General features: G+C 43.3%; 2 protein-coding genes across 3 annotated transcripts in view; one reads left to right on the top strand and one right to left on the bottom strand.

Annotated features, from left to right (window-relative positions):
* Positions 1–13,761, bottom strand: part of LOC143373918 (uncharacterized) — a 222,420-nt gene that overhangs the window by 91,199 nt on the left and 117,460 nt on the right. The gene's annotated exons all lie outside the window — the stretch shown is intronic.
* The window catches only part of LOC143367576 (uncharacterized), a 73,365-nt gene that overhangs the window by 54,708 nt on the left and 4,896 nt on the right, over positions 1–13,761 (top strand). For both annotated transcript variants that reach the window (XM_076809659.1, XM_076809573.1), the window contains one exon: positions 11,809–13,394. In XM_076809659.1, the coding sequence (XP_076665774.1) occupies positions 11,809–13,394 (1,586 nt within the window). The remainder of the gene's footprint in view (positions 1–11,808; positions 13,395–13,761) is intronic.

Consider the following 13,761-nt stretch of genomic DNA (forward strand, 5'->3'; position numbering starts at 1 on the left):
CGAAGGCGTTCGAGCTCCTGCTCAAAGTCATTCCCGAAGATGATGATGTCGTCCAGGTAGACCAAGCAGATTTTCCAGGTCAAGTCTTGAAGTGCATCCTTCATCAAGCGTTCGAACGTTGCAGGGCAGTTCGAAAGGGCATTATCCTGATCCTACAGAAAAAGCGGTTTTCTCCCGGCCCTTCTCGTCCATAGAGATCTGTCAGTAACCGCTCTGCAAATCTACAATTGAGAACCAGGAAGAACCAGAGAGGGCGTCCAAGGTATCCTCTATACGGGGCAGAGGATACGAGTCCTTCTTCGTTATCTCGTTCCGGCGCCGGAAATCCACGCAATATCTTAAGGCTGCCGTCTTATCGGACCTTGAATGTGTGTGTATGCTCACTCAAGCTAGAAAAAGCGTGTACGTATACGCGATGTGGTAAACAAACCGTTTCAACCAACTTACTTCGTGGAATTGGCAAGAAGGAAGCTTTTGCGGGTATGGTTGCCTCCAGTAGACATCCGTGCAGACGGGTCTGGTGCGTTTGAACGCTAATAAGCACCGTACGTTGAAATAATAATGAATTTATAACTCGTGTACTGAGACAGACTCGAGAAATGATAGAATTATGCTTCAAGGATTCTCCGTCACTAGTGTTGATAGCATATTCGCGCCATGTAACATCAGAACCGGTGGAAGTCCAAGCTAGCCGATAAATGTAGGAAAGACATAGTTGCCGATACGTATTGAGAGTCGCATCGCGTTGTTGCCGCATTTCCCCTATTACTATTTTGTCGTCAGGAAGGCTTGAATGAATCACGGCCAAACGACTGGAGAACAGAGATGGGCAAAGATAATGTCTGGATAAATTAGATATATACCATCTATAGTAACCTACACCCAAGAAGGTTTCGTAGACACAACGGTAACGCGTCAGATTGTCACGAGGGCGGGCGGCGGGATCAAGTCCCCCGCAATTCCATAGTTCCTTTTTTTCTTTTTTATTAACAATTTTTCCCGCGAAACATATTTTTTGGGTATTACGTATCATATAGTACATACAGGGTGTCCCACTAAGGAATGGACAGCGCGATATCTCTTAAAGTATTGTCGATAAAAATATAAAAAAATAGGGAATTGCATGGTTCGAGGGGGCCCATTTATTAGCGCGAACGAATTTTGTTTTCGATTATTATTTTAAAAGATACGATGGTCAAGTTCGGTTTTTCAAATGGAACTATTTTTTTTGAAGACCTGAGTTGATAGTGCGTTCCAAGACAAATTCAATAAGCTTTAATGTATACACTTTATTTCCACTGGTTTTTAAGATATTGCGCTTGCAAATCTACTGATTTTCACTGCAAGAAACCCCTCTGGAATGGCAAAAACCGGGGGCGGTCTTACTGGCGTCACGGGTGGCACTGCCTGTTGAAATGGATACTTACCTGCCAAAGGTCTACGCCAGAAATGGCAGGCCCAAAGGCTGGACAATTCTTTTCCGTCAGAAATGCTACTTAGGTAGGTATCGTTACTTTTATTTCGCACTTGCTTCTACGCTCGGATGGCCGGTTCTTTTGGGAGGGATGCAAGTTGGATTGGTTACGTTAGGAGGGTATTGCTGTGACGAGGGCCTCTTCAAGAGAGTAGCCGTTTGTGAGGGATGCAAATCCGATTGGTTCTGATACAATCTGCTCCCTATGGTTGAAATTTAGTCTAGCAACTTTCACTCCTCCTAACCTAACCAATCCAACTTGCATCCCTCCCAAAAGAACCGGCCATCCGAGCGTAGAAGCAAGTGCGAAATAAAAGTAACGATGCGCTTCTCGATACCGCAGATGTACCTACCTAAGTAGCATTTCTGACGGAAAAGAATTGTCCAGCCTTTGGGCCTGCCATTTCTGGCGTAGACCTTTGGCAGGTAAGTATCCATTTCAACAGGCAGTGCCACCCGTGGCGCCAGTAAGACCGCCCCCGGTTTTTGCCATTCCAGAGGGGTTTCTTGCAGTGAAAATCAGTAAATTTGCAAGCGTAATATCTTAAAAACCAGTGGAAATAAAGTGTATACATTAAAGCTTATTGAATTTGTCTTGGAACGCACTATCAACTCAGGTCTTCAAAAAAAATAGTTCCATTTGAAAAACCGAACTTGACCATCGTATCTTTTAAAATAATAATCGAAAACAAAATTCGTTCGCGCTAATAAATGGGCCCCCTCGAACCATGCAATTCCCTATTTTTTTTATATTTTTATCAACAATACTTTAAGAGATATCGCGCTGTCCATTCCTTAGTGGGACACCCTGTATACTTATCTTTATTTACGTTATTGAAGTCGCATTTGTTTACCAGCACTGCTAAATAATGTTTTTAGTTTGGCGTTACACAGTTGAATTCGGGGCATTTTCACTGTCAAAAGTTTAGGCTCGTAAACGAAGAAAACCGCAAATAATGCTTGAAAAAGCATTTCTAACGTGAAAAATACCTATCTAGGAGTAAAAATAAGACTCCAAATGGCGTTCAAGTTCTTTATATCTAGATTTACCATGCATAAGACGTAGATATTCAAGTACTTAAAATTTCATATACTTTTGTCTAATATTGTACGTCCAGTACATCCTTAATACTGTTGCTAGATCCAAGCTACGACCCACAACACGTTGTTCTTCTTTGCTACCTTCAAGTCTCCCAAAAAGCAAATTAGTGCTCCCACAAGTTCGTGAAATTAGTCGAACTTGAGGAGCGTTCAGCTTGTCAAAGGCAAGCTCTCGTCAATCTCGATTTATATGCTTATAGGGAGTTTATTCGGAACAAGACTTCAGTCGAACTTGTTTTAATTTTGGCACATAATACGTTTTTATTCGTTTTCATTTACTTTCATTATGGTCTTCGACACTATGTTGTGTTTTGTGTAACGAAATTAAAAAAAAATCTGAAAAAAATCATCCTTATGTACGTAAGCTGTTCGTCGCAAGTACAACCCCTGGCAATAAGTTTTCGACCAAACTCGTCGTAACGTTAAATTGCTCTAAAATGAAATTAATACACCAAAAATAATTGAGACATTCGTTTATTATTTAGTAAAAAAGCAATGAACAAAGAAAATGTTGCTTGGAAAAAAGTATTTGGCCAATGGAAGCTCTGGAAAAATGTATTCGACCATATAAATTTGCAAAGAAATGAACAATAATTTACTTAAAATTCACATTACCTAATATTTAGTTACATTTCCATGTGCACGTATAATCGCCATTGCGCGTTTTGGCATTGGCTCTATAAGATTTTTGCATTCTGCCGGTATGATTTCATCCCATGATCCCTTAATTGCTTCGCGAAGCTCATTTTTGTTTGTTTGTTTGTTTTTTTTACACAAATCAACTATTTACACGTTGCCCAAAAATTCTCTGTTGAGCTAAAAATTACTTTTTTTCCAATCATCCACAGTCCAATGCTGGTGGTCCTTACACCATTCCAAACGTTTTTGTTCTTATGCTGTTTCGTACGAAACGGTTTGGTCTTCGCTTTGCAAAATGAATATCCTATTTCATTTAACCGGTTTCTTACTGTACGGTCACAAACATTTTGTGCCCACTATCCATTTATTTCCTTAGACATACCTCGCCTCATATTTTGAACAATTTGTCGTAATTGTGGGTGATCTCCTTTTATCGAACGATTAATTACATTTCCACTTTCATTAAATTTCTTATTTATGTAGTTAATCGCACTATGGGAACAATTTAAAATTTCTGCAATTTTTCGTTGAGTAAGGGAGAGTGGGGTGAACACGAATGCGTTGTCTCCGACGACACGCTCGAGCATCCATCGCTCTTGCCTTGGCGTCATCGTAAGGATCGGACGGATTACCTAAAATATATATTTACGCTCATCGAGCTTAAACACATGTACGTTATTCACCACCATCCAGTTATTCCATCTAAACTTGAAGCTACACGCATCTCTGGGACCTCCTCTACGAGGCAGTCCTACAGTGGTGACCCCGACTAACAATTTAAGCGTGGTGCAACGCGGGTGAGGCAAAAATTACATTGGTGTGGACCGATGCATCTCTGTGGCGTTCCGGTGGGAAGCATCCACCGCTAAGTCTTGGCTGGCCGTCGAGAAATTGCCGTCGTGGGTTGGAATTTCGGTCCCCAGGGCATCCGTCCTGGACCATTCCACCCAGCATGGATCATCGACCCGCCCTGGATGCTGCGAGGTTCATTGCGTGAAGCAAACTTCACCGGAGCCTTCCCTCGTTCTGTGGAACGCCGACGCTGTTCTTCGACGTCGACTCACCGTGGCGCAGTATCTTCGCTTAGGGCGCGGCTCTCCGTATGGGGCATTTGCCAGGAACGTATTCTAAGGTATTTGTGGGATCGTAAGGACCCAGTCGCATGTTCGCGCGTTGGGCGAATTCAAAAGCGTGGTCGGAACCTCCGCCATTTTATATTTAGTGCTTCCCGCGTGGAAGGCGACTGGTTCACAACGGCGCATGTCCGTGCAGGCTGCGCGTGTTGCGCCACCGTCGCCTAGTCACTCATAGGGTTTTTGTTTTCTCTTCTCCGTGCGTCGTGTCTCCGTTCTACAGAGCGGTTGATCGCCATGGACCCTAACCGCGTGGGAGGCGAGAACGCCGCGATCGCGATTGATGAACTGGCAGCCCAGTTGTTAGAAACGCAACAGCGTTTGGCCCAATATGAGGCTGAACGTCCCGCTACACGGCAGCCGGTCGAAGCACCGCGTGTCGACGCGTACCGGACCCCGAAAATTCCTAGTTTTTTCCGGGCAGATCCGGAACTTTGGTTCATGCAAGCAGAAGCGAGCCTGCGTAACGCGCGGATAACTGTCGAAGGCATCAAGGCAGACATTGTGTTGGCTGCTTTGGATGTAGAAGTGGTAGGTTGTGTTAAAGACATTATTGCAACGTCCCCACCGCCGGAGGACATTTACAAGCGGATCAAATCCCGAATTATCACGACGTTTGCGGATAATACCGGGGAAAGTACTCTACGTAAGCTGCTTAAGGGTCAGGTGTCCTCGGACGGCAAGCCGTCACTCGTATTGAGTCGATTACGGAACCTCAATAAGGGGAAATGCGACGATGCAGTGGTTAGGACGATATTTTTAGATCAATTGCCCGCGAGCCATCGGGCAATTCTCGTTGTGACGGGTACGGAGGATCTCGATAAGTTGGCGGAGGTCGCGGATAGGATCGCGGATCACTCGATTCCTGCCGAGTTGCAGGTAGCGTCAGCCGCTAAAACTCCATCGTCTCCACCGTTGGAGGGCGAGATCGCTCGCCTCGCGGCGTGCATAGCAACGTTGACGAAACAGGCCGAAAAGCTAACTGCTCAGTCGTCTAAAGACAGATCGTGCCCGCGATCGCGTGCGTGACCACATTCAAACAATAAGAGGCGGAAAAATTCGCAGAAGCGTCACGAGTCCGGACTCGGTTACGCGCACAGGAGGTATCCCCAAAGCCCGACATCGTGTCGTGACTGGTGCGCTCAGTACGAGTGCTGGAAATAAAAAAACTAAACCACTCTTTCTGCGCGGAGACGTTCAAGGAAGGGGTGGTGTCGGAGAATCGTCTCCACGTGCGCGACCGCGCAACAGGTCAACTGTTTTTTATTGATACGGGAGCTGATATTTCGTTGCTTCCGGCAAACCCTAGAATCGATGTTAAGCCTTCGGATCGCAAGCTCTTCGCTGCGAACGAGTCTCGTATAGACACTTTCGGCGAGTCTCTCCGTGAGTTAGATTTAGGATTAAGGCGTGCATTCCGCTGAAATTTCTGCATCCCAGCAGTACCTTTATGCGATAATCGGCGCTGACTTGTTAAAACATTATGGTCTGATTGTGGATTTAAAGAAACGCAGACTCATCGATACATCGACTCGGTTGTACTCTCTGGCGGTCTCGAGGGCTGTTCCGGTCAGTTCGGTCAATTCGGTCAATCCAGGCTCGAGGTTCGCGGAACTTCTCGCAGAGTTTCCGGGGATCACGGGATCGTCCCAGTTATCCCCACCGGGAGAGAGGGACGCGTTCCATTATATTATGACAACCGGCCCTCCCGTCGCGGAGCGTCTGTGACGTTTGATGCCGGAGAAACTTAAAGCGGCCAAGGCCGAGTTCAAGGCACTGGTTGCCGCTGGGAATTGTCGTCCGTCTAGTAGCCCGTGGGCTAGTTCGATTCACTTAGTCTGTAAGAAGGACTTGGAAGATTTGCGGCGATTACCGCAAGTTAAACGCGATTACCACACCGGATAGGTATCCGACTCCGCATCTCCACGATTGTACCGTCAATCTGCAAGGGAAGAGCATATTTTCCTCCCTTGATGTATACAAGACGTACAACCAAATTCCGATGGCTCCCGAAGACATCGAGAAAACGCGGTTTGTACGCCCTTTGGCCTTTTTGAGTACTGTTTCATGACTTTCGGGTTTCGTAATGCGGGCCAATCGTTTCAGCGATATATCACTCGTGCGCTGGGCGATTTGGAATTTGCATTTGTGTATATGGACGACATCCTGGTTGCTTCGTCCTCTCCTGAGGAACATACCGTTCATTTGCGCGAGGTGTTCCAGAGACTTAAGGAGTATCATTTCCGCCTCAACGTTGATAAATGCGTGTTCGGCGCGTCCGAGTTGGAGTTTCTAGGTCATACGATCTGCAATAGGGGACTCCGCCCCACGGCTCAGCGAGTCGCCGCGATTACGCAGTTTCCCAAACCTGTTAATGTGGTGCAGATGCGTCGTTTCCTCGGCATGGTTAATTTTTATCGCCGAAACTTGCCTCACTCCGCGAGTTCACAAGCACCCTTGAATGCTTATATACGTGATTCGCGTAAAAATGACCGACGCGAGATTGTTTGGACGGAAGAGGCGGAAAGCGCGTTCGCGAAGATCAAGGCTGATCTTGCCGACGCGGCCCTTCTGGTTCACCCTCGCTACAATGCGAAAATCCGTGTGGTGGTGGACGCATCTGACTCCGCTATGGGCGCGGTCCTGGAACACTTGTCCCTGTCGCAGCTGTGGGAACCGCTCGCGTTCTATTCAAAGAAGTTTACGCCCGCTCAGATGAATTACAGCACGTACGATCGGGAACTTACTGCAATTTTCGAGTCCGTAAGGTACTTTCGACCATTCGTCGAAGGTCGTGATTTTGCCATAGTCACGGATCATAAGCCGTTAATTTATGCGTTTATGCAAAAAACCGATAAGGCGTCGCCTAGACAAGTACGACAGTTATCGTACATCGCGCAGTTTTCCACCCGGATCGAGCATGTGGCCGGCGCCCATAATGTGGTCGCGGACGCGCTTTCTCGGGTCCATTCGCTGCGTCTGCCCGTTGAGATCGAACTCAATCAACTGGCAGAACAGCAGAGGGCGATGAACAGCTTCAGCTGATTCGCAAATCCGCCGACTACCCATTCAAAATGAAGGCGATTCAGTGGGGGTCGAATCACACGACAATCTTGTGCGAGATCACGGGCGAGACAATGCGGCCGTACATTCCGGCGAGCCTTCGCGAGACCGTTTTTAATCTGTTCCATCGTCCGGCTCATCCGAGCGTGAAGGTCACTGATCGTTTGATACGGCAACGTGGTGCAAGACTTGTGTAGAGTGACAGCAGTCTAAGGTATCGCGTCATGTTAGATTGTTGCCCGGACAATTCGTGGCTCCGGACGGCCGTTTTGATCATGTTCACGTTGATATTATAGGCCCCTTGCCGGAGCGGGACGGGTTCAACTACTGCGTCACAATGATTGACAGGTTCTCTTGGTGGGTCGAGGTGGTGCCCGCGCGGGAGATTTCAGCCCAGTCGATCTCGGATGTGTTCTACCAGACATGGGTCTTTCGATACGGAGCTCCGAAGATTCTAACTTCGGACCAAGGAGCTCAGTTCGAGTCGAGGCTTTTCTCGGCGCTGTTGTCCTTGATAGGTTGCGAACGAATTCGCACGACAGCGTATCACCCCGCATCCAACGGGCTGATCGAACGCTGGCATCGCGTTTCTAAAGCCGCAATCATGTGTCATTCGGATACTAATTGGCCACGTACCCTGTCAACCGTATTGCTTGGGCTTGGGTTGCATGTGCGACCTGATACCGGGGCGTCTCCGGCCGAGTTTCTGTTCGGGACGACCTTGAGACTGCCTGGGCAATTTTTTCTCCCGGACGACATTGTTCCGGATCCGATTTCATTTATTAGTGAGTTTCGAGAGTACATGCGCCTAGTGCTGCGGCCTGTGCCTGTAGCGCACAAGTACAAGAAGCGCGCGTTCGTGTTTAAAGAGTTACACATGTGTTTGCACGTATTCCTTCGGAACATGGCGAAATAGGCTCTCGAGCGTCCGGATACTGGTCCGCATAAGGTACTGTAGCGTGTTAGCGATCGCGTTTATGAAATTGAAGTAAATGGTGCTCCAAAAATCGCGTCCGTTGAATTGCTGAAACCAGCGCATGTAGTTTTTGACAGGCTCGTTGATCTTCCGCCGACCAATGGTGGAACTGGCGATGGTCCGTCCGTAACCGTGAGTTCCTTGCCTGCACTGCGTACGTACCAACGTAAAAGGGTTGCGTTTGCGCCCGCCTCCAAAGATTAGGTTAGCAGCGTTAAAACCGCGTATTATAAGCGTACAAATGTATTACAGTATTATTTTTACATATATTTTTCTACTGTGCGTTTGTGACGTCCAAAGACTAATGTGGCAATTACAAGACTGCGTATTTTAAGTGTGCGAAACATATCATGCTTTGCTAGAGCTATCATCTTTTTGTTATTACATCGAGCATAGGGCTCGTAATAGCGTTCCTCATTGCATTATAGTATCTTTTTACACGGCGCGTAAGAATCGTAGCACTCTTCATTGTATTATAGTATCCATTTTATATTCTTCATTGTATTATAGTATCCGTTATATATTCTTTATTGTATTATAGTATCTTTTATATAGCGTGTAAGGTTTACAGCACTTGAACTGGTTTGTGCTTTCAATATCCAAAGACTGTGTGCGTTACTAGTCGCGAGGTCGATTCGACTGTTACCGGTATTAAATTACCATAGTGTGATAAAACATGTGAAAACACACGGGCGTGCAATTAGATTCAGATCCACCTCCGATCTTGGGGGGGAGTGCTGTGGGGAGCGCGTTAGCGAGTTTCCTCTCTATGTTCCCCACCTCTCCGGCATGTGGAGAGTGGGGGGATCGTCGTCTCCAAGCTTACGCTCATCGAGCTAAAACACGTGTACGTTATTCACCACCATCCAGTTAGTCCATCTAAACTTGAAGCTACACGCATCTCTGGGACCTCCTCTACGGGGCTGTCCTACTGGCTTACATTTTTACTCGTTATCACGAGTTTTAAATGTATAACGCATTGTTTTACGTACAAAAAAATTCTGGTGTTTCTCGTTGACTTCATACCACTGAGTTTGGTCGAAAACTTATTGCCAAGGGTTGTAATGCCTTCGTACTAGATAGGTTGCTAAAATACAAATCGACCAATCGTTATGCCCAGAGAATTCGGGCTGTGGACTGGAAAGTATCCAAAATTCCACTCATTGTCAGTTCTAGAGTTACTATTTCTGTATACACATTGAAGATATACTCTCGATATACTTATGATTATGTCACTCCAGGTCGAATATTGCTTGATTCAGGATCCTCAACGAGGGTGTCTTCAACGAGAGGCCCTCGGTGCTCGTCGCTGGCGCCGTTCGCGGATCGGCGCTTCGCGATTGCTTTCGAATATTGGCCTACTTCGCGCCATGCCGTCGCCCGACTCTGGCCGTGGCCTCTATCGCTATATTACTCCCCCCCCCCCCAGCGATTTAGCGTCGTATCCGCAGTCCCGCCAATCAGCTGCTTCGAAGATTGTACTCCATCCATAACACTAGAATTACATCACTTAACCCACCCCTTTACATCACCCTATTATCACCTTATAACTACCTTAAGACTAATTTAAAACTAGGAGATGCAACGTTTGTAGTAAAATCGGCGGTATACCTTCCCAGCTGTTTTAGGGTTCTACCTTACCGATTAAGGTATTAATTTGATCGCTTTGGATCGTCCTCGAATCTCACTTCTTTTTTCGTTCTGCGCGTTGGTCCTCATTTTCCCCGTCTGTCATTATGTACGCCGGTTTGAGCCTGTCCAACGTGACTGCGTTCTTGACTTGGATCTTGAGGATAAAGTAGCTCGTGCGGAGGTCTTCGTCCTCTTCCTGCACCCGAGCCATTTTGTCGTACGCTACTAGTTCCAAGCTCTCTACGCTTGAAAGCGTGTTGGCTACCACGTTATCTTTGCCTGACAGGTGCCGAATGTCTGTGGAAAATTGACGGATGAAATCCGAATATCTAAATTGCGGCGGCGAGCATTTCTCTAGGTTTTACGTGAACGCGAAAATTAGGGGCTTGTGGTCCGCAAATATCCTAAATGCACGGGCCTTCGACCATGTGCAGGAATCGCCTTACCGCTGCATATATCGCTAGCAGCTCCCTATCATACGCGCTGTATTTACGCTGAGCGTAAACATTTGTTCTCGTGGTACTGCTGCAGCGCGGCCTCCACTGCATTATTTGACGCACCTAACATTATTGCTAAACTCGCTCCGGGCACTGGGTAGACAAACATCGTCGCGTCTGCTAACGCCCGTTTTAACGTAGGATTTCCTAGACGCGATCCATCGCGGCGGTCAATGTGAGAAAGTATGCTGTTCTTGTCGCTCACATTATTTGTCACTCTCGTAACGAGCTTCTTGAAAGCTAACCTTTGCAGTTTTATTAGCATTAACCCTTTATTCTTGAAAAACAAAACTTTTGCAGCATCAGCGACTAACAACTGCAAGAAATTTTTATACTTCTGAAAATTGAGCGTTGCTCTCTTCAGAAGAAATTGTCAGTCCACATAATTTATCTGTTGTTAACTTTGTTTATTTATAAATAAATATTTTATTCATAAGAATATAAATTGTTATTTATAAAAATCATTTTAAAAATATTTATTTATAAAAATAATAGTATTAGAAACTATATAAAATTAATATTTCATTTGTACAAACATTAAAAATATTTATAAAACTCATTATAAATTAAATTAATTAATTATATTTTTTATCATACATTTATTTTATATACAGGGTGTCCCAGAATTGGGGGACAATCCAGAACATGTAACCGTAACCATAACTGCCATTGTAAGCGTAACCGAAATTATGTCGGTCTCGACTCCCGGGTTTTAAATGACAGAAACAAGAAACCAAGAACTACCATAATCACACTAAATCTTCGGAAATTTACCTTGTGGATCCTTTTTTCATATATTTTATGAGTTCGAATTAATCTTAATACCTAACTACATATATATTCTATATGTGAAAATTTTCGACAATGAGGAGGTTTTTGCAGCTGAGTGTGTTTTTGTGTATTTTTACCTAGTTACAATATAGGTTCTGATTTTAATATGTTTTATAATGAAATATATTTTTGTCGTATTTACACATTAGTTATATTTGAATTAAGAAAAATATAAAAAATCATGATCACTCTATTTAAAAAATTTATAAGAAAGTAATATAATAGCTGGAGAATTTTGTCCTTCAGTGTACAACTTCTTGTAAAAGTATCTTGTAATTTATTATGCGACTCACCCTGCACGTGTGTCACATTCTACAAAATAGTACATAAGAACGATTTACTTACATTGATTATATCTATTATATCATCCTTGTGTTTTAATTGTCTTTGAAAGTAAATTAGTTTCAAATGCGATACAAAATATATTTTATGTTAATTAATATACATTTCCCTTTGTTATAGAGAAAGCGAGTAAGCTTTGCAGATCCTCCGGTTTCAAAGGAAATGGGATATGAAATTACCAACAATGATTCTCCACACAAAGCTAACAAATGTGTCCCGCGTGGATTATTGGGGCGTAAAGATTCACCATTGAGGCTAAAGCATATTAAACAGAAACTAATGCATACTGATTCAGATAAAACGGAAAAAGAAGAAACAGATATGTCAGATACGTCTGAAGTTGACTTACAGTGTGAAAGAGAAAATGAATTATTGACAAAAATAGCAGAAGAATTAGAATATTCTGAGCATACTCCAATAGACACTGACGCTCAGCCAGCGGGTAGCTCTGTGGAAAATGAGCCAATTAATATTACCCCTGTGAGAGTTAATGACTGTAATAAAGTTAAAATCGACAATTTAAGTGTTGAATTTGAAATTACCCAAAATTCAACGTTTTCCAAACTTACGGAACCACAATCTATAAATACAGAAGAACAGAATAAAAAAGATGATGTCTTGGAAACATCAAAAACTTCCATTGACAGTATAGAAAATACTGCATTTGACGATTCCGAGACACAGGAAGATATATTTAATGGAACAGACACAAAGCATGATGATGATCTTGAAGTTACAGAAACTAACAAAGATATAAATGCAAGAGATGTACAAAACCTTTCTGTTCAAAATCATTCATTAGGTTCTGCCACAAATGACTCCAGTAGAGATCATTCATTTGAAAAATATATAAATTCTGAAAATTTAGAGGACACAGTGGATGCAGAGAATCTCACTGGTATTAATACTACAGCAAACTCGGACGAAATTTTCTGTGGAAGATTTATACGAACTAGTACGCAAGCAGTAGAAAATACGGAAGGAGAAGATACGTTGCCAGTGACAGATTCAATATTTGGTAGTTTACCTTTGAGCCAAGAAAGTCAAAATATAAGCCAGTTTAATGTAGAAATTCCAGATCCAGAGTCATTAGATTCCACTCAACCCATATATCCTACATTGATATCACGCATGGAACCTATAAAACTTATTATTGATCAGCTAACTAATCCTCTTTGGGTACAACATTTGTCCACATATTTTGAAAATAGAAATCTCGAAACTGTCGGTGACGTCGCGCGATTATCCGAACGTGAAATAAACCGAATTCCTGTAAAGGGTAATTCAAAAGTTGAATTTGTAAAAAATGTTCTTATGTGGTTTGAAAAAACATATGTTATGAAGGAACCGACTAGTATATTAGAAGCATCATGTTCTGTAAATGTTAACATACCTGCATTTACAGTAAATGTAATATATCAAGACCAAGGATCACAAACAACTTTCAATGCGCCACAAAATCAATCAATAAATCAGGGTACTCTGTTTAGTCAACCAAGTTCTAGCAAAATGTTTGACAGTGTTAATACAATTGATAAGAATGTATCTGAACCAGCTAAAGATGCGACGAAATCTACTTTAAATGAGTCATCAAGTGTATCCATTTGTTCGACATTGTCACAGACATCATATGAACCCACTGCAACAACAACCGCTACCATGCATGCCTCTGCTTCAGTTTCGAAGCCATCGGATATGACAACTATGTAAGTTAGAAAACATTTTGTTTGACATTATCTTGCTAGTGTAATATAATGAATATTATTATTCTACTTCAAGATTATTATTATGACCATTGACTTTTTCTTTTATGAAGTTCTGTTTTAATTTAGTTACACAATTTCTGCGAATCTCGTACGTACGCAATATAGTATTAACTTAATTATAAAATTATTGCGTTACGGAAGGTTTTTAGAAGGTACATATATTATAAATAAATATGTATAGCGACAGAGTCATTCCATGCGAACTCGGACAGATTTTGGAGTAAGTTTTCGTAGATTGCTGAAATTTGAATATTTTGTAGTCTTTAGTGGTATTTAAACGTACCTCAAAGGATATTTCAAAATTTTG

This window comes from Andrena cerasifolii, chromosome 1 (genome assembly GCF_050908995.1).
Source record: "Andrena cerasifolii isolate SP2316 chromosome 1, iyAndCera1_principal, whole genome shotgun sequence".
In the NCBI taxonomy this organism is placed as follows: domain Eukaryota; kingdom Metazoa; phylum Arthropoda; class Insecta; order Hymenoptera; family Andrenidae; genus Andrena; species Andrena cerasifolii.